Source organism: Eretmochelys imbricata, chromosome 5, assembly GCF_965152235.1.
Source record: "Eretmochelys imbricata isolate rEreImb1 chromosome 5, rEreImb1.hap1, whole genome shotgun sequence".
NCBI lineage: Eukaryota > Metazoa > Chordata > Testudines > Cheloniidae > Eretmochelys > Eretmochelys imbricata.
In genome coordinates this window covers 135328773-135353502 of record NC_135576.1, presented here as the reverse complement: position 1 = coordinate 135353502, position 24730 = coordinate 135328773, and the positions used below count along the sequence as shown (strand labels likewise).

The following is a 24730-nucleotide window of genomic DNA, read 5'->3' as shown; positions in this document are numbered from 1 at the left end:
TTTACCCGAATTAAACAAATAGCTTTCTAAATACAGCTGTTGTACAAAAGGAAATTCTTACGTCATGGCACAGCATAAAAATGCATGTTACAGTAAAATGAGCTACCTGTATCATAAATCATCAGATGTAATAACATAAATGAATATATACACGCTGTTATCTAGACTTGTAGTCTTTAAATCAGGGGTGGGCAAACTTTTTGGCCTGTAGGCCACATCTGGGTAGGGAAATTGTATGTAGGGCCATGAATGTAGGGTTGGGGCAGGGGGTTTGGGGTGCAGGAGGGGGCTCAAGGCAAAGGGTTGGGGTGTAGGAGGGGTGTGGGATGCAGGAGGGGACTCGGGGTTGGGGTAAGGCAGAGGGTTAGGGGGCTCAGGTTGGGGTGTGGGGTGCAGGAGGGCTTCAGGGTTTGGGCTCTGCCCTGTCTGGCAGTGGGGCGCCGCAGGGCTAAGGCAGGGTCGCTGCCTGCCCCGGCCCAGCATTGCTTCCGGAAGTTGCCAGCATGTCCGAAAGTGGCTCCTGGGGGTAAGGAGGTGCTGCCTGTGCCTGTGGGTACCACCCCCAAAGCTCCCATTGGCCACGGTTCCCCATTCCCAGGCCAGTGGGAGCTTCAGGGAGCAGTGCCTGGGGGCCGAGAGCAGCACACAAAACCCCCGCCCTCCAGGGCTGCAGGGTCGTGGAGCAGGCCATGGCAGGGAGCCTACCTTAGCCCCGCTGTGCCACAGGGCTGGCAATCCCGTGTGCCGGATTGAAAGTCCTTACAGGCTGGATACAGCCGTGGGCCATTGTTTACCCTCCCCTGGTTTAAAGCCTGGTACCTTTCCATTGAAAATCTTACTACCCTTGACTTCAGTGGAAATGTGATTGGGTTATAAATAAGGCTATGATTTAGTCATGGGTATTTTTAGTAAAAGTCATAGGTGGGTCACAGGCAATAAACAAAAATTCACTGTCTGTGACCTGTCCGTGACTTATATTATAAATACCCCTGACTAAATCTTTGGGGCAGGGGGAGGAGAGGCTGGGGCTGCTGTTTGGAGCGAGCCCAGGAGCTGCTGCTAGGGTGTGTGTGAGGGGGCCAGTGGCATCAGCTGCCAGGGGCCACCCCAGGGACTGCTGCTCAGACAGTCCCAGGACCAGCTGCTGAGGGCTCGTCTGAGTGGCAGTCGGTGCAGCTGGCCCCAGGGCCTGCCACTGGCTGTAGAGCTGCTCCAGCAGTGGCCAGTGTGGCTGTCCATGGGACCACCTGAGCAGCTGGCCCTGGGGTCAGCCTCACTGGCCACTGAAGGAGTCACCGAGGTCGTGGGAAGTTACAGAATCCATGACTGTACTCCGTGACAAACACAGAGCCCTAGTCGTAAAATACTGAACTCTTCTGTTTGATTGGCTGTGTGAGCTGAGTGTTAAGGACTATGTCAAATTGTGGTAATCACAAGTTTTGATTTATATAACCAATTATCTGTTTTAGTATGGATGTATTTAATTATCTTCTCCTGAGCTGCAGTTAGCAATCTCAGTTGTAATTTATTTTTTGTATGTTCAGTCATTTTGTTTGTGAACTCAGATTCTGAGTCTGACAGACCACTTCGACTACAAGTACTCTGAGGGGAAACTCATGAAATGCAGCCCAGGCAGGTGAAGTGCTTGATAAGTTTGGTCTTCATATAAACATCTCAGGGCTCCTGAAATTGGAGCTCCCCAAACATGGTGGGTCTAAGTTTCCCTTTTGTCTTCAGCACGGGCAGTGTAAAGATGGGCCTATCATAGTATGGAAAGGGGAGAACAGGCTCTCCGTGTACGGTTACATGGCTAGCTTGTGTCAGCTGACTTGGGCTCATGGAGTTCAGGCTAAGGGCTTGTTTAACTGCACTGTAGACACTCTGGCTGGAGCCCAAGCTCTGGGACTCCCCCTCCAAACATCTACATCTCTGTTAAACAGCCCCTTCGCCTGAGCCCTTGGAGCTTGAGTCAGCTGACACGGACCAGCCACAGGGTTTTAATTGTAGTGTAGACAGACCCTTATACTCCTAGTCTAAAGCCTGACAAGCAAAGCCAGGCTTCTACAGATGCTTACGCACCTTTTGAATTTCCTAGATCTTGTGTGGGTAGCAAGCTTCTTTTGAGGGGATGAACAACCTTTCACCAATCTGCCTGTTTCATCAAGTTTGATGGTATCTCTTGTAGCTGGACACCTCAGTGCATGAGATACACATTTTACTTACAATGCTGCATGCTGGGAATGTGGAGCTTTATTCAACTGTATATGAACAGAGTGGGAAACAGCTGGGGAGCGAAAACCTTAAATCTGAGTGTTTTCAAAAACATCAGGACATAAAATGCTGGTTTATGGGGGAAAAATCTAGGATGGTTAGCTTCAGAAGTTTCCATTTATCTCTGGTTCCGCATGCTCGTCTTTATAAGAGACACTTTTTGATCTGAAACTTACTAATTATTAGTCTCTCCCTAGAAGTGGTATTGGTTTTTTGGGGGTTTTTTTGTGGAGAATCCGTTCAGCTGGCTTGGGCTCTGTGAGGATAAATACTTTTCTTCTTTTTTTGGGATGGGGGGAGAGAGAGAGTTTTCAGTTCTTTTCCCCCAGTACTTTGAAACATGGCAAATAGTTTTCTGACGAATATGTTCACCAACAAGTTTGAAAAGAGAATGGGTTGGACAATAGTTATGAACTGATAATTGGCTGTATTGCCCACATCATGTTTGTGAGCTTTCCATTATTAAGCTGTTAAATGTATATCCTAATCAGTTGTTCTGGAGCACAATGTTGCCCTATGAGATTCTTTCTGAGGTCTTGTCTACACTATCCATTGGGTCGGCGGGGATCAATTTATCACGTCTAGTATAGATGTGATAAATCGACCACTGAGCACTCTCCCATCGACTCTGGTACTCCACTAGAACGAGAAGCTCAAGCGGAGTCTATGGGAGAGTGTCAGCTGTCGTCTTACTGCAGTGAAGACACTGTGGTAAGTAGAGCTAAGTCCATCAACTTCAGCTACGCTATTCATGTAGCTGAAGTTGTGTATTTTAGATGGACCTCATGCAGTATTGTAGACAATCCCTGAGAGAGAGAGACTGTCTTATCACTAGGAGCAGGATTAAAAATTAGCATAATAGGGGTGTGTCCATTTAGCCCATTAAATTTGAGGTGCAATATGAGGTGATATATTGAGTAGTGTTATGTACTTGCAGGTTGGGGTTTAACATAGAAACATGAGCTTGTATGGCAAAACTAGCTAGCTATATTTTTTTTTATAACAGCTGTTGGCAATTGAGTACATCACAACTTGCCCTGTAATATTGCTTCTTTAAAGATGTCCTCAGCTAGGATTTTCACTCCTGGGATCAGATTCTTAGCTTGAGATTGGCAGAGCTGCACAAGTTGTAAAGAGTTTTGGCCCCCAACAGTTGTGGGAACAGGATGGAGGTTGATCCACTGGTGGTGGTCTCATGACACTCAGCTTAATTGCTGCCATAAGAAACTGGTCAGAAGCTTCCTTTTGACTATGTACAGCAAAGAAGATCTTCAGGAGCTGTGGTTCTGCCAGTCATTGTTCCGGCTCTTTTCTCTCAATTGCTTCAAAGCCTTTGGGGATCCTTTTTTAGTAACTCTCTTCCTTTCAGTTATGGCCACACCATTTAGCATACCTTTCTTGAGATGCGGCTTGTTTGATGCTCAGCTGCATCTGTTTATATCTGTGGCTTGTGCTTTGGTGTCTGCTTCCATTCCAATGTTCTTAGTACTTCAGCATCTTTTAGCTATTCACCTGTTGAGGAGTGAGTTATTTTGGCAGCCCTTCAGGGCCCTGCCTTAGTATTGGTGTTCTCAGTGGATCAACGCTTGTGTTGCACTGTACTCTGCTGCCTATCAGCATTCGCAGCCTGGCATTAGTATCTGAACTGTTTGGGTGCTTGTGTTTGCAGAGACTGTCTCACCACCTGTGTCAGAGATGAAGAGAAGCACTACCTGGGTGCCCCCTTTTTATCTTTGGTGTATGTTCTGAGTATTGGCGTTGTATGTTGCCTTCCTAATCAACACAAGGCTGCTCAGCAGCTTCAAATCACATGGATGGGCCAGACTTATGTTGATGACTGATAGGGCACTGGAACAGCCGTAACTGTGCCTTTCCACACCTAACGCTGCACTGTAGTGACCCTGGGGGGGAGGGGAAATAGACTTATTTTTAAAGAGACATTAGATTAATCCAAATTGGGGTCACAAACACTATAATGCCTTAATCATAATTCTATGGTTATTGTATGGGGTCAATACAGAATGGAGATAAGGCTGCCCTGGTGCCCTAACTGTGCTTTTCCATATCCTAACATGTCTGATTTTTTTTATGTTTACCATTAATTCTGAATTTCCTTTGTTTATAAGTGCTTGGTTTTGGATTATTTCAACCCTGTAATGTATTTTACCTTAAATTACTGATCTCTATTTTCAAACATAACTCAATTATAACATAATTTTGTCTGGGAATCATACAAAATATTACAATATGCTTTAAAACATTTTGTCCTCCAAAAATATAATTTTTCCAAAGTGTATGGCATAAATAAAAGCCATTATGATGTAAGGTTTTATTGGTATTTGTTGGAATGACCTCCATAACTCGCTTATGGCCTGAGTTGATCCACCAGTGGTGTTCATACATTCTTGTTCTATAATCTAAACGTATCTATTTTGTTTCTTTGGTTATTCTGCATTGCTGTTCTTTCACCAGTCTGTTATGTGGAAGCCACGACATGACAGTACTTGGTTTTGCTTCTGTTTAGTCATTTTATAGATGTTTTAGCCTCAAAAGTCAGGGTTTTCATCATTGGTTATCTTCTTCCCTTCCCACTTATGTTAACATACGAGATACTGTATGTGAATCGGTGGGCAAGGAGAGCAAGAATCTGTGAAATGTTCATTATGTAAATGCTTATTTTTGGTTACAGATAAAGATGCCGGAATCTGACTTAGTTGCAAAGATGCTTCGAGCTGTTCTCCAGTCCAGTAAAAATGGAATACCCTTGCCACGACTGCAGGGGGAGTACAAATCGTTGACTGGGGATTGGATCCCTTTCAAACAGCTAGGACACTCTACGCTGGAAGAATACCTGAAGACTGTTCCAGGAGTTGTCAGAATAGAAATTAATAAAATGGGTGAGGTAAGACAAGCTTCATAACAATGTCATGGGAATTGTAACAAATTATACAGTTGGTGGCTTTTCTCAGATTGCTTGGGAATTCATTGTAAGGCTTGCGGGTCTCTAGCTTTGTGCTGAAGATTTTAGGGAGATCTCACGCTCTTGGTCTAGCAACAGTGTTTCCGACGAGTGCAGCAACAGTGGGAGCACCAGTGTCCTAATCTTTTACCATATGGCTTAGTCTTGTTCTGAGTGCGTTTAGATAATATGGTGGTTGTGACAAATATGGCAATTTCCTGCAATATCTTTAGAATATCTTACTTTATTCAGCTTGGGTATTGTGGGTCAGGGACTGTATGGGGGAGGAAGACCACAGTTGTCCAGAAACTAAGAACGGTGGGATATAATTAGTCAAATTCACTTAGGCTGTAACACTTTCAATGGGGTGCCGCCACCTGGAGAAGTTCACATATGCTGGTTCTGACTGGATTTTTCAAGAGACCAGCAGATAAAGAGAGGACTTTCTTTCTGATCCATCAAATGGACAGGACCTTCTATCCGGGGGGGAGGGGTCAATCCTTTCTGGAAGGACTTTGGCCTACGGGCTCCATAAGGCTTGATGAGTGACCTCAGGTAACCTTTTAGCATGCATATAGAAACACAGATTGTTTTTAATGTTTCCTTCGGAATGTTTTCACCTTAAGAATCAATGTGCTAGCTTAGAAAGAGCTATGTGGTAACTGCTGGCAGTTACACCATTCATAAGCCTTCGGAGAGGAGGCCAAGTGCAACTACTCGCCTGTTTAGGCAGTCTGGCTTGCTGGGGATATCCCAGTGTAGGGAGGGAACTGTGCAGCCTGGAAAAGCCCCCGTCAAGACTGGGAGAGAGATGGGTCTCTGCCCAGGAGAAGTGACAGCTGAGGATCCATAAGCCAAGGGTAGGTGCTCTTGGTGAACCACAGAAGGGGAAATACAGGTGCAGCTACCCTGAACTATATCAATGGTAAACTGGGCCTTGTAAAGTAAGTATTACTGAAATGACAGCCCCAGTTGGAAGACAGTAGCCTCATTCATTGAATAAGTCTGTGTCTCATTATTTCTCAAACTCTGTGTGAGTGTGTCTCTGAGAGTGGGAGAGGGAGACACACACACACACACTTCTAAAAGACCATGTACAGCAATTTCTGTCTTGATGGTAGTTTTTGTTTCTACTTATTTATTTTTCAAATCCCTGAATTGGGGGTAGATGTTTTACAGACTAGTGGGATAATGTATCTGCATGGAGGACATCAGTACTTTTCCATGTTCTAGTCATTAGTTTTTGTTTGCAAAGAACTTTGCTGCATGTCTTAAACTTGGCAACATTTAGTTGGATTTATCCCAGTCTCCTGTGGGAGGATATTCCCTAATGTAGGATCCTGTAGGGGAAAGGCTCTACATCCTGTCTGCAGCAACCTGAGCGTGGGGTCTCGCAGCAGTGGGTTGCTGGTTTATCAGAGTTCCAAAGTCAGGTCATGGAAGGAGAGGCAGTTCCTGGGAGGGTGTAAGATCTAGTAAATATCTTAGGCATCAAAAGTATGAACAGCTCACTGTAGTCTTTCTATAAATATTGAACTTCTACAATTTTAAAGATAATAGCATTTCAGTAAATATAAGATATTGTGTAACTTCTTTCATGGAGTACAGAGAAGTTTGGACCTGATTATTTCCGTATGTCCATTTTCTCCCCCTGTGAGCAGATCACTTGCCATGCTGTTGCTTCCGCTGAGACTGTGCGAATTGCTCAACTGGTAGCTTGCCAGAGAAGTTCAAAAAGAAAAATGGGACGACAGGTGAACTGCCAGATGAGATTAAAGAACACTGCTCCATTCACATTAGTTGGTAAGAATTCATAAGCTGGAAGACAGCTTCATGACAAATACTGTTAATTAAAACTGTAGTCTCTTGTGGCAGAGCCTTTCCCTTATAAACCTTCTGATTACAATGAATTGTGTATGCTGTTGATCAGTTCACACTAGAAGAAAACAGTGCTGAAATATATATTTGTGCTTGACAGTACTTCGAAGAAACACACATAAGAAAGTTAGTAGGTAAACAGTGCTCTTGCTTACAAATGTGCAGCGATGTTACTGGAGCACAGGCTTGAAGGGTAGCTGTCTGTGGGTATGTCTAAAAGGCAATTAAAAACCTGCAGCTGGCCCATGCCAGCTGACTCTGGCTGCCGGGCTGTTTCATTACAGTGTAGATTTCTGGATTCAGGCTGGAGCCCGGGCTCTAGGACCCTGTGAGATGGGAGTGTTCCAGAACTGGGGCTGCAGCCCATAAGTCTATGCTGCAATGAAACAGCCCCACAGTCTGAACCCTGTGTGCCTCAGTCAGCTGGTCACAGGTTTTTAATTGCAGTGTAGACATATCCTTTTTGTTAGACTTTAGAATCAGGTCAGTTTTAGCCTGTGTGGGTCCACTAGTTATTAAAAGATATTGGAGTCAGGGGTGAGAAGAATTATTTAAGGTCTCTTCCTGGACACAGGAGTAAGCCCCACCCTTGAGGAGAGCAGCAGCTATTCTCATTGTTTCTGGACACAGATTGCCTCTGATCTCTGTGCTGCAGAGCTGTAACTGGGGTGTTCCCTCTATAAGAGTGATTCTTTGATTCCCAGCTGGGAAGGGAGAGGAAACAGGCTGTCAAACAAGCCCCTCTCATCTTCCCTGGTGCCTCAAGCTGTAAGATAGGTGAAGGGTAAACTGGACAGAGCTCTCACTTCCTTTCTTCTTCCAGTGGCAGATCAAAGGGCTGCCCAGCAGGCAGACAAGAAACTGGTGGTGGCACGCCCTGCAAGAGCCGGGAATCAAAGGTTCATACTAAACTTAAACTGTAAAACAAATTAGTACAGTAAAGTAGTAGCCCTCTGGTCATGTTTTGCTAAAGTGTCAAAATGGAGCACTATTGCTTATGTAGTAGCATTCAAACCAGTTGATCCACCTACAAGTAGCACGAAGTTTTTACAAGGTTTGTTAGGATGCTTTAAAATATTCTGGAATGAAATTTGATGTAAAAAACTCTTATCCTGTTTTTTATTAAAAACAAAAAACCTCCCTACTTAACTGCCACATTCATTCCTGGAATGTGGTGATTTTCTTCAGAGGGCTGCCATTTTTGTGGCAGACCAGCCTGCTTGGTAGAAAAGGGTAATAATATGGGTGCTGGAGTGCGTTATACCAGATTAGATTCTGGTATTTTCTGAACTCCTAAGAAATGAAGTGGTGGTGCAGGCTTCTGAATTTTCCCTGGTTGTCAACGTTCAGCGCTGTCTCCTGAGACTACCTTGTGTATCTTATATTGTCTAATGTATAAATGATCTTAATGCATTAAGATAATACAATTAACCATATTTGATTTAATCCTCCCCCCTCCAAAAACTAATGATAAAACCATCTGAAGTGGTCACAGTAAAGCAAGTCCATAAATAATTACACAACTATAAATTCACATCAGAACTCCAATATAACCCATTGGAGGAAAGGATCATTTTCTATGTGCTGTGGCTGTCAGATTTTTTTTTTTAATTAGAAACCTATTAGAAGAACACTATCCAAAGTGAAGTAGTCAAAAATACCGGAGCTAACATGGTCTATGAAAGTTAACTCTTCCCTTGGATGAATAAATTTATAATAGTCCTTAATTATATAAACACATTTAGGTTTTTTTGCCCCCCTTGGGAGGCCTGCCTCATTCAAGCTCTTTTGCGCAAATTACATTTTCAGTGAGGTAATGGCACAAGGAAGAGCCCTATTTCACTGAGCTCACACCTTGTGCATTGATTGGGACCAGGCTGCTTCAGAGAACTTTCAAATTAGAAGAATCTATAGCACCTGGGTTATTTTTTCTTATAGTAATCCTTAAAGAGACTTTCACTAAAAAATATTCAGACTTGCTTCTGACAGACCCGGTAATTGCATTATCCCTTTTAAGTACAGTGCTGTTTCATGTTTGTCTCAATTATTTTCATATTAAAACTGGTGACTTACAAGTAAAAAAAATTTGTTTTCTTCCCACCCCTCCCAAATGCCAGCCCCACAGGCAACACTGAATCAGAAGTCACTCTGGTTTCTTGTCTCAGATATCCCCAGTAAAAAAGCTTGGTAGGCCAAATTAGACATCTGGCCAACCTCATTGCCTTGTGGATTTTCACAGATATAACCAATTGGAATTTAGAAACAAGCTTTGCAAGAAAAAAGTATAGAATTTCTGTCTTCCAGCAGCAGTTCTACCAGGAATTTTTTAAAAAGTAAAAACTTTAGGACAAAATGGCAGATATGACAGAATGCAGGTGGGCTGAGACTTAAAAAAAAAAAAAAAAAAAAAAATTCCAAAAATTAGGCTCCTTAACAAGGAGCTTGATATTTTTTGTTTTTGAACTGCTGAACACTCAGCAGCTCCCATGATCACTTCAGTGGAAACTGCTTGGGTACTTGGCATTTCTGAAAATCAGAAATTTTAAACACTTAGACTCTTAAATCCTCCTTTAGGCACCCACTTTTGAAAGTTTTAGCCATGGAGAACACACTTTCCAGAGTAGAACAATAGGGAGCAAAGAATCATCCTGTGGTTAAGGTAGAGAACTGGGAGAAGATTGAGTTCCATCTACCGTAGATTTTGTATATGACCTTTGCGAAGTCATGTAGTTCCTGTCTGCCTCTGTTTGCCTCTGTTTCCCATCTGTAAAAAGGTGGGTACTCCATTTTTAGCTCAAAAGTTTTGAGGCTTAATTTAGTAAATGCATGAGGTACTAACACTACAGTGAACATCATAGAATTGCTAGGAATAAACTGCACTTCAGTTGAGAATTACCATAAGAATCCTCATCTCTCTTTCAGGGACTGTTGTACATTTTTATGGGAGTAGACTAAGGTAGTAACTCAAGCTTATTTTGTCCAGCCTCAGTGTAACATTAATGTAGAAAACTTTACCCTGCCTATTATTCTTCCCAAATACTCCTACCTCAAAATCATCACAAATAGTAAAATGAACATGATTTTTGCTAGTTTAATTCTATTAAGCAAAAACAGGTCGACAAAGAAGCAGATCGATAGGAAGGAACGGAAGCTGCAAGACAGACAAAAAATGAGAAGCTACATGAGAATCATGTTAGTTTGTAACATGAGATTCTCTGAAGATACCATCTCTGCAGGATTCTTGCTTCTTACTGTCAAAACTTTCCTACCTCTAAAGGTTTTTGGTCCTTCACAATGGCAGTAAAAAGTTAGACTATGAATCAGGCTCCCTATTAGCCTTCACCTGACCAAGTAGAAACAGTGTGTCATTGTTACTGTTAGCTGTTTCTTGACCACAGTCATGACAAGCAGCTAGCTAGAGACTGCTCTTTGTCTGGCCATTGCTTCAGCTCTTTATCTCCTTATTGCTATATCCTACCTTCCAGTCAGTTCCATTATGGCTGTTGACATATGAGGCTTTTTCCTCTAGCAATTTTATACTGCTTCAGTTCTCAGGCCTGTCTTCGTCGTCGTCTTCTCTCTTGGGGTTTTTTTTTTAAACCCCTCCATCAGGGCCAAAGTTTGGTAGGCACTTCAGTGTTGCTAAGCTCAGCACTAGTTCTGTGTATATTGGTCTGGTGACTCCTACAGCACACGTGGTACCCATTTTATTTTTATTTTGGGTATGACATTTTAGGAGAAAGGAAGTCTGCTCGGCAGCTTCAAATCTTGTCCACGAGGTAGAACATCACTGAAGACTTGAAAACCACATTCGGTGCCTTGTGTGATTCAGAGGAGACCACAACATCTAGAGGTGCCAGATGTGCTTGCAGATGCCACACCGAGCAGTGAAGAAACAAGAACTTAATTTGAAGCATTCCACCGAAACCTGCAAATTCAGCATGAGATTGGCTTAAAGCTCAAGTCTGAGCTGGCCAGGACAGTTGAGTTCTAGAACTCGATGCCAGTGCTTTCTGTATTGCTGCAGCCCCCCCCTCCGTCCCCCTGCCCCCCGTCCCAGGCAGGTTTCACCATCAGAGTGGCCTGTGCTAGTAAAGCTGTGGATTCCACCAAGCGTTGGTTTCTTAGTGTAGTCACTGGCTCTGTGCTCAGAGCTGGTGGTACCAACCTCCAGCTCCTCGGATGGGGCAGTCTCTACACAAGTGGACGAGGCAGTGGGAAGGAGGGAGAGGAGTTAAGGGCTAGTGTAGGCAGAAGAACGTATGGATATAAACTGGCCATCAAGATGTTTAGACTTGAAATTAGACAAAGGTTTCTAACCGTCAGAGAAATGAAGTTCTGGAACAGTTGCCCAGGGGGAGCAGTGAGAGCAAAAAACCTGACTAGTTTCAAGACTCAGCTTGAGATGTTTGTGGAGGGGATGGTATGATGGGGGTACCTACAATGGCACGTGGCTCATCTGCTACTGCTTGTAGCAAATAATTCCAAAGGCTGGAGATGGGATACTATATGGGGAGGGTGTGATGGGTTCCCCGCAGGGGTGCCACCTGGAACTGGGATACCACGGAGCCCTCTGACCCACCAGCCTGGGCTCCCTCTCACACTGTGCTGCTGTGACAAGCTGCAAAGCCCTCCAAGCTTACACTTTCACCAGCATTCATGGAGGTAGGGACACACCCAGCTTCAGTTACATGCAAGCTCTCTAACCACCAGCCTAGGATCCCAAAGCAGTACCGTCCTTCCCCGGTCAAATCTGATGAGTATGTGGGTTTACTACCCAGTCCGCCTCTTCCCTCAGTGTAAAGGGGACCATGCACACTTGTAGTGACCAAGCTGAGATTTTCCTAAGCTGTGAGTCAAACGCACACTGGTTTGGATTAAAACATAAAATAAGTTTATTAACTACAAAAAGATAGATTTTAAGTGATAGCAAACAGATCAAAGCTGATTACCTAGTAAATAAACAAAAAGCAAACTCAGTTTAATATACTAGATTAGATATGGATTAGCAAATTCTCACTCTGAGTGATAAATAGGTTGGCAGATTCTTAAGGTACAAGCTGCCTTTGCTTTGCAGCTTGGGTTTCCCAGGTTTTCATACACAGGCTAGAAGTCCCTTTAGCCTGGGACCATCACTTCCCCCAGTCTAGTCTTTGTTCCTTAGGTGTTTCCAGGTGTGTTGTAGAGAGAGTGAGGTCCCATCATGATGTCATTTCCCTCTTTCATATCTTCTTCCCACTTGCTGGAAAGCTCTTTTGCTGTGACCTGGGTCAAACTGTTCCCATTGTGCAGTGCTATCTCTGAGAGGTTTCTATTGTACACAGTTCCTGGGGTAATCCTTGTGCATGTGTGCATTTCCTCAATAAGCGATTAACATTGTTTGGCCTTTTTACTGTTGTACCTGAAAGGCTGCTTGTGGGTGTGTTCAACCTCACAACGTGTTTCAGTAACACATACGTAGCCAAACTTCATAACTTCACATACAATGATAGCACATACGATCCAATGAGATATTAATATCTAGCAGGTCAAGACTTTTAGAATGTTACCTCACAAAGCGTACTTTGTGCAAAACATACCCTAATTATCTGACAGAGGTGAATAAAGGGGTGCCAGGGTGTCTCAGAGGGGTCTGAGTTACTACAGTGAATTCTTTCCCAGATGTCTGGCTAGTGGGTCTCACTGATAATGTGCAAGCTCTAAATGATCTAACTAATTTGGGGACAGGAAGGGATTTACCTCCAGGTCAGATTGACAGAGACCCTTGGGTTTTTTGGCTGCCTCTGCAGCATGGGGTTCAGGTCACTTGCTGATTTGAACTAGAGTAAATGGTGGATTCCCGGGAACTTGAAGTCTTTAAATCATGACTGGAGGACTTCAGTAACTTAGTCAGAGGTCAGGGGTCTGCTACAGGAGTGGGTGGGTGAGGTAGAGTGGCCTGTAATGTGCAAGAATTCAGGCTAGATGATCAAGGTAGTCCCCTCTGACCTTGAAGTCTGAGTTTAGGTGCCAAGAAAAGGATAGCAGCTTTTTTTCACTTTTCTCTTGGGACATCCCTCAAGCTTTGTATTCTCCAAGAGTGCAAATCCTTTATGGGGTGTCTTTAGAGACAGGAAAATTGTTTGCCTTGTAACACTGCTTCTCTGAAGCTACCACCTTGTAGAATGCTCTCTTGCCTGTACATATTCCAGCCGTTTGGGGGCTACCTTTTTTGAGGTTTTTCTTGTATCTGAAGCACAACTTTCGGTCTAGCATTGATGAATTTGAGGAGTTTGTTTATTTTTGGAGCTTTCCTTCTAGTCAATTGAAGAAACTGACTGGGATGTTCAGAAGGTGTCAAGCAACAGCTATTAGGGGCCTTGTGTGTGCAAAACATCTTAAGAGTTGGGGGAGTTCTGCCAGCCTTATGCCAAGGAGCTGTCACTCCTGTGAGATGATAGATCTAGAGAAGCAGAATTGCCAGATAAATGATGTTCTTTGAGGTGGCCTCAGCACACACCCGCTTCCGGGATAGGCATTCCCCGGCCTGGCGAGATCAGAACATTCTAGAGCCGCGTCCGTTGGGCCACACGTTCCTTCCTCGCTCCCCCCCACCACCATGCAGGGTTCCGAAGGTACAAAGGCGGGGTGGCCCCAACTCTGCAGTTTCTCTCTACCACTGACCGGACCGTGCAGTGAGTTTGGAGCACAGCCCAGTATCCTCAGCGATTCCCTTGTTGGTTTTTTTTTTTCTTCCTCCTTCTGGGGTATCTTTGTTAATTGGTCAGCTTTTTAAATGAAAAGGGATAAGATGCTTTTGTGAGCATCATCTAGATCTGCAAAGATCAGGAGAGTATACATCAGACTTATTAATGGGGGCTGGGAGGATCTTCAGGCATGAGGAGATCTCCTTGCAAAAGTGACTGTGTTCCCCGAATAGGTGGACTCAAGATCTTTGGTTTGATTGGCAGAGTCTACTGCTTGGCTGAGCTGACTTCTCTCTCTCTCTCTTCATAAGCCTTTTAAATAGGGAACTGTAGTTTGAGAAACTTTTCAAGGCTCTGGTGATTGTCTATACACACCTGCTGCTTCAAGCTGGATGTGTGCTTATTCGCTGAGACTGTCTTACTGTTTGTTCGCAAAAAGAAAAGGAGTACTTGTGGCACCTTAGAGACTAACCAATTTATTTGAGCATAAGCTTTCGTGAGCTACATTGCAGGGCTCTGCACAGAATTATTCAGTAGCTCCTTATTTTTTCTGGGTAGGCTTACACTTGTGAATTCCAGCCTTTCTAAAGGGAGTATTAAATGATTGTCTTCTACCTGTAATATATTGTTTTGATACTTTTTACCAGTGTAGGAGACAACCTAAATTAGTTCACTTACTTTGTCCCTGGAGCTTGTAGAAGGGAGGAGAAATGTTTAAATTGATGCAGGAGTGCCAGTGATTAGAGGTGCTCCAGATGGAAAATTTTTTGTTGTTCTTTTGCCAGCAGGGAAAATGCTTTAGTTCTTAATTCGTGACATGGAAATACACAGAAGCCATTTTACGGGAAGGAAGTGTTGTTGTGATATTAAATGATCTTTCTGGTAAAATCCAATAGCTTAAATAAATGAATTTATTTGTGTACCGGTATCTGTCAGCTGAACCAAATTAACCTTTTACTATCTCAGTGGTTACTAGTATTTACCTTTCCCAAAAGTGTTTGTGAGTGGGATAAAGATGGTAGGTAGCGGGGAGACATCTGCTAATGATTCATTTGATAAAAGTGAGGCAGATTAAATCTATGGTAGCAACCAACAATTGTGCTTGTGAGTCTAGTATTTGCTTTTCTCCAGCTGCATACATCAGATTGCAGACAGGTTCATGCTGTACAGGAATTCAAAGTTTTCATGACCTGTAGACTAGTGGCACTTGATGTATGTATAACTTCTCATTGAGATGAGAGATCTGAGAGATAACGCAGTAATTGGATTTTGAATAGTTATTTGACCATACCTAAATTTTGTTGATGGCAGCAATTTAATAAAAATAAATATGAAGATATAACTTCAAAATACAGTGCAGCGAGCCAGCTTAAACATTCTTTGGCTCTACTGCTAGCAAAATAGTAGCTTATCAGTATAATTGACTTTGTAGCACTGCAGCTAGCAACGCTAAAGTCTAAATACATTTCAGCTTTAAAAGTTTTCTTCCAGTTATTTAAATTGGTGCACAAAGCCTTAACTATATAAAGGTCTTTGATTTTACTATAATGTATTAAAAAAAAAGTTGTAGTTTGAGCTTTTTTGCTCCCATACAATGTACAAATGGCTTTAAGCACATCAATTTAAGGTATATACTTTCTTGAGATTCTAACTTATATTGTAAGTTACTATATATCTTAACTGATGCTGGAATTAATGTTAAATTTCTCCCATACATGTTCCAGCAGTTAGACTGTTTTGAAGTAGAATGACACTTTGAAATGTCTTGGGAATGTTACCCCCCAAAAGCTGACATGGCCTCAAAATAGAGTTAAATGAGAACTTTCATTCAGCAAAAATTACAAGCTATCTGGGTAGCATGTAATGTTGTTAAATGGTTTTTTAGAGGAGAGAACCCTTTTTAACAAGGACACAAAGGTTCAAGACCATTTTCGTGAAGCTAGTAGTTATATATCATCTGAGAGAATGGTTTGCTAAAACCTGCTGCTATTAATGGTCAGCTGTGCTGGCTGTAATGATATACAGTAGCTCACATTTGAGAACTTTTTCACAAAAATTTTAGCCTGGAATTGGCTTGTCTTTTCACCCAGAGACTGCACGCCATTTATTGCCCTATAAACCTACCTAATTAATCTTGCTCTGCTGTTGGATGAGGAATATCAGTTATGGTGTTTTGGCTGGATATTGATTGCTCAAAGACTATGCCTAGGAATGAACATTTTAGGTATGAGATTTAAAAGGTTTATTAAAAAATAAGCATCAAAAGCTTAATTTCTCTAGGGATATATTTTTACTATTGTTAAAGTATATGCTTGGGTGAAGGAACCTTTCAAATTGAGATTATAATAGTCTTTTCTGGTTTTTATATATCTGCCCATGTTATAGGAAAGCCAAAAGCAACTTTGAGACAGCCAGGATTAAGGGCTGCACTAGAAGGCAGAAGGCCTACACCCCCCTGGCCAAAAAGCAAAGGAAGTTCTTATGGAATTGTGAAACCCAGCATAGAAACTGTTCAATATGCTTTGCCCCCGGGACCTGGAAGTGGACTATCCAAAGAGGTTCTAATGCAGAGACATGTCACAATGATTAACAGGTCAGTGTTTATAGTGTAATAGTTATAAAATGTGCTGGACAAAAAAACAATTTTGATAAGCTGAAAGTCCTGAATTGTGGACCTTCAGGGAACAGCTGAATTGTCTGAATTGTCCACATTTACGAAACTTATTTTTATTAAAAATAAAAAGTGTAAATGCAACAATTCTTATCAAGAAGTAGGATTATACCAGTATACTCTTCTGGTATGTGGGGTAATGAAAGCACTTTGCCTTTCGTCTCCTCTGTGTCACTATGCCACTATCTTAATATACCATGTTTTGTGTTACAGAGATGAATTATCGCTTGAGGGCGTGTTGCTTGAAATTGCCAAATAATATCCCCCAGACACTTTTAAATTTATGAAAGGATACGGCAAAATCTTGGGCTCAACTCAATTCCTGAAAAGATTATTCAAAAAATGTTAGTTTAAAAAAAATACTTATGAAGACTTTCAATCACCTACCACAAGCAAAAAAGTAAATATCAGAAACAACCTGTTTCAGTTCTAAATGGCATTTGTAATGCTGTTGCCGGGAAATCCATGGGTATAATTTAAATATCTTTTACAGGTAGAACACATGCTTGAGTTCAATGTGGTGACTGCTTTCAGTCTCGTAAAGGGGCATTGCATAGAGCAGAAATCTCCATTCAGTGCCGGTGAGAGACTGAAAGTGACTGTAAAAAGAAAATGACATGCAGTTCTTTAAGATCTCAATAACTTGCAGTTAAAACTTTCCTCTGTTTACAAGAGAGGATTCCATCTTGCTACCTTCCAGCCTTGCAAAGAGAGTCTGGAATGAGAACCTGGCTTGACAGTTGTTCTGATTAAGCATAATTGGATGTAAAATATTCTGCAATGGGAACATAGTTAACAATTTTGTTGATGTGTGAGCCAGAAAGGACTCCTGCTCACTTTGGCCTTGAAGTACTATGAAGAATAAAGTTTTATTGTCAAAAAGTAAGCCGCTATTTCCAGGATTATATACAGGATGCAGATTTGTTTTAAGAGTAATATTTAGAGATTTCACATGTAGATCTCACAATGCTCTGCAAAAATGGGAGGGGGGGGTATTATTTACCCCCATTGTATAGTGGGGAAACTGACGCACAATGTCTGTGACTTGCCCAAGGTTACTTAGTGAGCCAGTGGTCTTGTGATCCTCTTCCCTCTGCCAGATGTCTCTTTTCTGACCTGAGCTCTAGCTATGCTTTAATCTATGCATGCTGCTGTGAAAGCATTTAGACTTCAAATGATTATGCTTACTGAAGGTGGCTTTTTTTAATACACACAAGAGTAAAGAGTAGATTGCTTGATTGTATTTTGACATCTTAGGGACAAACATGAAAATGTAGTACTAAGATGAAGACAAGTAATGTTGGTAACTTCATTTGTGGATGTGATGGGTTGGATCACAGAAACCTCCTTGGCACTACCAACTTATGTGCCAAGACTACTTCTGCCCCTGCTTTCCCTTCCCTCCCTGCTTGGGACTTCAGTGCCCTTCCTGGTTTGAGCCAGACCCGCTAGCCTGCTGCAAACCCAGACCCAGGTCTGAACCACATCCCCTAAAAGCTGTAGGCTTAAACCTCCCTCTAGCAAAGGGGAAAATTCACAAGTTGAGAAAACAAAGGTAAACTAATACGCCTTGCCTGGCGGTTGCTTACAAGTTTGAAATATGAGAGACTTGTTCAGAAAGATTTGGAGAACATGGATTGATGTCCGGTCCCTCTTAGTCCCAAGAGCGAACCATCGGGGCGGGGGGGAAACTCAACACAAAGCCTCTCCCACCCCAGAAGTATCTTTGGTCCCTATTGGTTCCTTTGGTCAGGTGCCAACCAGGTTACTTGAGCTTCTTAACCCCTTACAGGTAAAGAGGAATTTTAGGCTACCCCTATGGTTATGATAGCCGCCCAGGTATTAATACATACTCTGGATTAATTAATAAGTAAAAAGTGACTTTATTAAATCCTAAGAAAGTAGGATTTACCAAACAAAATAAAATAGAACATGCAAGTCTATGTCTAATATGGTAAGAAAACTGAATACAGATAAAAACCTCACCCTCAGAGGAATTCAAGTAAGCTTCCTTTTACAGACTAGTCTCCTTTTAGTCTGGGTCCAGCAATCACCCTGTAGTTACTGTCCTTTGTTCCAGTTTCTTTCAGGTATCCTGGATGGTGGAGAGGCTCTCTCTTTAGCGAGCTAAAGATAAAATGGAGGGGTCTCCCATGGGTTTAAATAGACTTTCTCTTGTGGGTGGAGACCCCCTCCTCTCTCCTATGCAAAGTCCAGCTCCAAGATGGAGCTTCTTATGTAGATTGGAGCCTTCCAAGATTCATTGTCCTTTAAGTGTTTCTTGATTGGGCATGTAATTTACACATGCCTTTCTCAAGATGCCGCTCAAATGCTTTACTAAGGCAACTTAGAAATCAAGCAAGTACACAGCCAATATTCATAACTTTGAATACAACAATGACACATGCATACAAATAGGATGAATAGATTCAGTAGAGCATAACCTTTACAGAGATACATTACATGGCATATGTAGCATAAAACATATTCCAGTTATGTCATATAAACATTCATAAGCATATTTCCATAAAGCCTTATGGGGTGGACATGTACATATTTTTAATTAGTAAAAATTTAACAGATTTTCAGATGTATTGAGGACCCACATCTCCTGTTGAAGTTGGCACCTCTGGAAATCAGGCCATAAATTAGTGTTTGAATTGTAAATGTATATCTCTAATCTCTGTATGGGATGATAACTGATAGCTGTATTTCAAAAATGCATCTATACAAAAATTGCACAATAAACATGTCAGTTTGTCTTCTGTACCTAGAAGTGTGTCTGGGAGGATTGCAAATAAAAATGGGATCGTCTGTCAAGCAGAAATTACAGTATTACACTACTAAATGCTCCATGATATTGTCAGTAAATACTGATACTCCATGAAAGTGTTTCCCTTGGCATTGCACTGTCAGCATGGAAATACGGATTTTTTAATTATTTTAAATTGAGTATATAACTGAAAAAGTCAACTTTTTGAGTTCTTTCATTCTGGTGTTACAAAACCACCACATGCAATTTACAAAAAGAACAGGAGTACTTGTGGCATCTTAGAGACTAACAAATTTATTAGAGTATAGGCTTTTGTGGGCTACATACAGCCCACTTCATCAGATGCATAGAATGGAACTTACAGTTAGAAAATATATATATACAGATAAGTTAGAAGTTACCAAACAAACAGTGAAAGGCTAATTAGTTAAGATGAGCTATTAGCAGCAGGAGAAAAAAAACGTTTGTAGTGATAATCAAGATGGCCCATTTAGACAAGAAGGTGACAAGTATCCTCACACTTTCTTAACTTTAGGGAAATAGATTCAATATGTGTAATGACCCAGCTACTCCCAGTCTCTGTTCAAACCCAGGTTAATGGTATCTAGTTTGCATATTAATTCAAGCTCAGCAGTTTCTCATTGGAGTCTGTTTTTGAAGCTTTTCTGTTGCAAAATTGCCACCCTTAAATCTTTTACTGAGTGGCCAGAGAAGTTGAAGTGTTCTCCTACTGGTTTTTGAATGTTATGATTCCTGATATCAGATTTGTGTCCATTTATTCTTTTGCGTAGAGACTGTCCAGTTAGATCAATATACATGGCAGAGGGGCATTGGTAGATGTGCAGGTGAGCGAGCCCCTGCTGGTGTGGCTGATGTGATTAGGTCCTATAATGGTGTCGCTTGAATAAATATGTGGACAGAGTTGGCATCGGGCTTTGTTGCAAGGATAGGCTCCTGGGTTAGTGTTTTTGTTGTGTGGTGTGTGGTTGCTGGAGAGTATTTGCTTCAGGTTGGTAGGCTGTCTGTAAGCAAGGACTGGTCTGTCTCCCAAGATCTGTGAGTGAGGGAAACATTTTTCAGGATGGGTTGTAAATCTTTGATGCACTGGAGAGGTTTTAGTTGAGGGCTGAAGGTGACAGCTAGTGGTGGTCTGTTGTTTTCTTTGTTGAGCCTGTCCTGTAGTAGGTGACTTCTGGGCACTCTTCTGGCTCTGTCAATCTGTTTTTTTCACTTCAGCAGGTGGGTACTGTAGTTTTAAGAATGCTTGATAGTAGTCTTGTAGGTGTTTGTCTCTGTCTGAGGGATTGGAGCAAATGCGGTTGTATCGTAGAGCTTGGCTGTAGACAATAAATTGTGTGGTGAGTCCTGGATGGAAGCTGGAGGCATGTAGGGAAGTATAGCGGTCCGTAGGTTTCCAGTATAGGGTGGTGTTTATGTGACCATCGCTTATTAGCACAGTAGTGTCCAGGAAATGGACCATTTGTGTGGATTGGTCTAGGCTGAGGTTGATGGTGGGATGGAAATTGTTGAAATCATGGTGGAATTCCTCAAGGGCTTCTTTTCCGTGGGTCCAGATGATGATGTCATCAATGTAGCCCAAGTAGAGTAGGGGTGTTAGGGGATGAGAGCTAAGGAAGCATTGTTCTAAGTCAGCCATGTAATTTACATGTATCCACTACAATTTTGAGAGTCTTCTACTAAACTAGCATGAAGATTGACTTACAGCCCTCTTCATAGGAAACAGTGCTAGTTCATCTTTTGGGGTAACTGTCAGAACACTAGAGACTAGTGGTGTTTCTGCTTGCATTTTGATTTAAACTGGCTCTGAAAGCTGAGAATTCAAATGAACCTTTTTTAAAGGAAAAGTTAACTATTAAAAGCTGGTATATTTTTAATACAGTACAGTGTCTTTTTGTGGGGGGAGGGTTAGTTTTTGGTGCACTTGAATCCAGCAACTGCATGGCTAGATCTGGATGAATTCAGAGGAGGGTTCTTTTCTGTTTTTGCTGGATTAGCATTACCCATTGGTTTTCAGCTATTCTTTGACTATTTAAAATCCAGCTTGGCTAAAACAACTGCTGCACCATCATTTCTCTTTATGTAATGTTTATTGCTGAACTGGGTCATCAAATGATACAGAGAATGTCCTCGTTCTATCATTGTGGTTGGACTAAGTCTCAGAATAGCTTTGATTACTTTGATAATCCTCAATGTATTACTATGGTTAGTTTTATAACTAAGCATTGACATGAAGCAAAATGAGTTGTATGCTACTTTCCGCTAAGGCATAAATGTTAACAATGCATATCAGTGCGACAGTTTAATTGTATTCACTAAAAATATTTTTCAAAAGACCTAAAACCCACAAGAATGTTATCCATTCAGATTTCATATGCAAGTCATGTGTATCAGTGAATGGAGGAGCAGAGAAACTAACAGCAGTTAATTTCACTCTTCAGAAAATGGGGTCCTATCTAATCCTGATTCTTGCTTTAAGGGCAATGCAGATAGCCTGGTGAGCATGTGTAGGCTTTGCTGGTGTAAAGCGCACCCAGAGATTGCCATGTCAGCTGTAACACTTTTGTAGGCAAGACTAGTAGCACCATCTATTAAAGTTGCCTGGTAAATCACACAAGACACTGTTTTCAGCTGCTTATAACTTTTGTCAAACTTGAACCATTAAAATTGAAATTTCCTGTGCTGGGTGTCTGCCTGAGGCAGGGGTTTGTTTTCTTGTTTGGGTTTTTTTGGTGGGTAGTTTTTCAATTTCAACCCAATCAGTTGAGTTGTTTCCAAGAATGTTAGGGAAAAATAAATTGTCTCGTCAGCGTTTAAAATAAATAAAGATGTTTCTTTAGAAGTTCTACACCTTCATGTTCTGGAGGAGGAACTTGAAATTTAGCAGGGGTTTCTCTATGTGTCAGGGATGTGCCTTTTGTTCCTATAAAAATCTGCCCAATTTTGGCCAAGTTATAAGCCATTGAAAAAATCTGTCTGTGCGTGCTCAGACTTCTTAGAGGTTAGTAGATAAAATCTGATTCATAGGGTCATAGAAGATACGGGTTGGAAGAGACCACAGGAGGTCATCTAGTCCAATCCCCTGCTCAAAGCGGGACCAACACCAACTAAATCATCCCAGCCAAGGCTTTGTCAAGCTCGGCTTTAAAATCCTCTAAGGATGGAGATTCCACCACCTCCCTAGATAACCCGTTCCAGTGCTTCACCACCCTCCTAGTGAAAGTGTTTCCTAATATCCAACCTAAACCTCCCCCACTGCAACTTGAGACCATTGTTTCTTGTTCTGTCATCTGCCACCCCTGAGAACACCCTAGCTCCATCCTCTTTGGAACCTCCCTTCAGGTAGTTGAAGGCTGCTATCATATCCCACCTTACTCTTCTCTTCTACAGACTAAATAACCCCAGTTCCCTCAGCCTCTCCTCATTAGTCATGTGCCCCAGCCCCCTAATAATTTTCATTGCCCTCCACTGGACTGTCTCCAATTTCTCCACATCCATTCTGTAGTTGGGGGACCAAAACTGGACGCAGTACTCCAAGTGTGGCGTCACCAGTGCCGAATAGAAGGGAATAATCACTTCTCTCGATCTGCTGGCAATGCTCCTACTAATACAGCCCAATATGCTGTTGGCCTCTTGGCAACGAGGGCACACTGCTGACTCATATCTCGTCCACTGTAATCCCCAGGTCCTTTTCTGCAGAGCTGCTGACTAGCCAGTTGGTTCCCAGCCTGTAGCAGTGCATGGGATTCTTCCTTCCTAAATGCAGAGCTCTGCACTTGTCCTTGTTGAACCTCATCAGATTTCTTTTGGCCCAATCCTCTAATTTGTGTAGGTCACTCTGGACCCTATCCCTACCCTCTAGCGTATCTACCTCTCCCCGCAACTTAGTGTCATCTGCAAACTTGCTGAGGGTGTAATTAATCCCATCATCCAGATCATTGATAAGATGTTGAACAAAACCAGTCCCAAGACCAACCCCTGGGGCACTTCACTTGATAGTGGCTGTGTCAGGTTTCCTTCCCCACTCTGAACTCGAGGGTACAGCTGTGGGGACCCGCATGAAAGACTCCCTAAGCTTATTTCTACCAGCTTAGGTTAAAAACTTCCCCAAATCTTTCCTTGTCCTTGGATGGGTACTGCTGTCACCACCAAGTGAGTTAGACAAAGATTCAGGAAAAGGACCACTTCCTGTTTTCCCAAAATATCCCCCCAAGCCCCTTTACCCCCTTTCCTGGGGAGGCTTGAGAATAATATACCAACCAAATAGGTTAACAAGGTGAGCACAGACCAGCCCATTAGGTTTTTAGTGTCTTACAAACTCATCAGGTTCTTAAAAACAGAACTTTATAATAAAAACAAAATAAAAGAAGCACCTCTGTAAAATCAGGATGGAAGATAATTTTACAGGGTAAACAGATTTAAAACACAGAGGATTCCCCTCTAGGCAAAACTTTAAAGTTAACAAAAAAAAAACAAAACCAGAAATAAACCTCCCTTTTAGTCTAGGGAAAATTCACAAGCTAAAACAAAAGATAATCTTAATGCATTTCCTTCCTGTATCTTACAATTTGTAATCTTAGGTGCTTAGTTCAGGTATGGCTTTAGGAGATATATTTTCCCTGCCCTGGTTCCTCGCTGACCCGGAGAGAACACAAAGAAACACAAAGCAAAACCCTTCCCACACAGATTTGAAAGTATCCTCTCCCCTTATTGGTCCTTTTGGTCAGGTGCCAACCAGGTTATTTGAGCTTCTTAACCCTTTACAGGTAAAGGAGGGATTTTATGGTACCCTTAGCAGTATGTTTATGACAGGCTGCCAACTAGACATCGAGCCATTGATCACTACCCGCTGAGCCCAACAATCTAGCCAGCTTTCTATCCACCTTATAGTCCATTCATACAATCCATACTACTTTAACTTGCTGGCAAGAATATTGTGGGAGGCCATATCAAAAGCTTTGCTAAAGTCAAGATATCACATCTACCGCTTTCCCCTTATCCACAGAGCCAGTTATCTCATCATAGAAGGAACTTAGGTTGGTCAGGCATAACTTGCCCTTGGTGAATCCATGTTGACTGTTCCTGACCACCTTCCTCTCGTCCAAGTGCTTCAAAAGGGATTCCTTGAGGACCTGCTCCGTGATTTTGCTGGGGTCTGAAGGGAGGCTGACAGGTCTGTAGTTCCCAAGACTTGGGCGGGGGGGAGAGGGGGAGAGAGAGACTGGATGGAGAAGGAGACTGAGATGTGGTGGAGATGGGGAGACAACTGGAGGCCAGGACTGGATGGAGGATAGAGAAACTAACTGGATGAGGAGCCAGAAAGGAGAAACTGGGACTGGCTGGACAAAGCATCCGGGAGTGAAAAAGGGTGGGGGGGCTGGGACTTGGAAAGCCTGGAGGAGGAGAAGACAGTGGCTAGGCATGGAGAATGGGTCTGGGACAAGGCAGAGAGGATCATCTTGAGGGGACTGGGT

General features: G+C 42.3%; 1 protein-coding gene across 7 annotated transcripts in view; it reads left to right on the top strand.

Annotated features, from left to right (window-relative positions):
* TDRD7 (tudor domain containing 7) overlaps positions 1-24730 on the top strand; it is a 101936-nt gene that overhangs the window by 4802 nt on the left and 72404 nt on the right. For 5 of the 7 annotated variants that reach the window (XM_077817978.1, XM_077817977.1, XM_077817976.1 and 2 more), the window contains exons 2-4: positions 4961-5173; positions 6892-7033; positions 16180-16387. In XM_077817978.1, coding sequence (XP_077674104.1) covers positions 4967-5173; positions 6892-7033; positions 16180-16387 — 557 coding nt within the window. In that variant the 5' untranslated portion in view covers positions 4961-4966. Of the gene's footprint in view, positions 1-4960; positions 5174-6891; positions 7034-7931; positions 8008-16179; positions 16388-24730 lie in introns of those variants that run through there. The other 2 variants (XM_077817982.1, XM_077817979.1) reach the window with 2 other exon arrangements.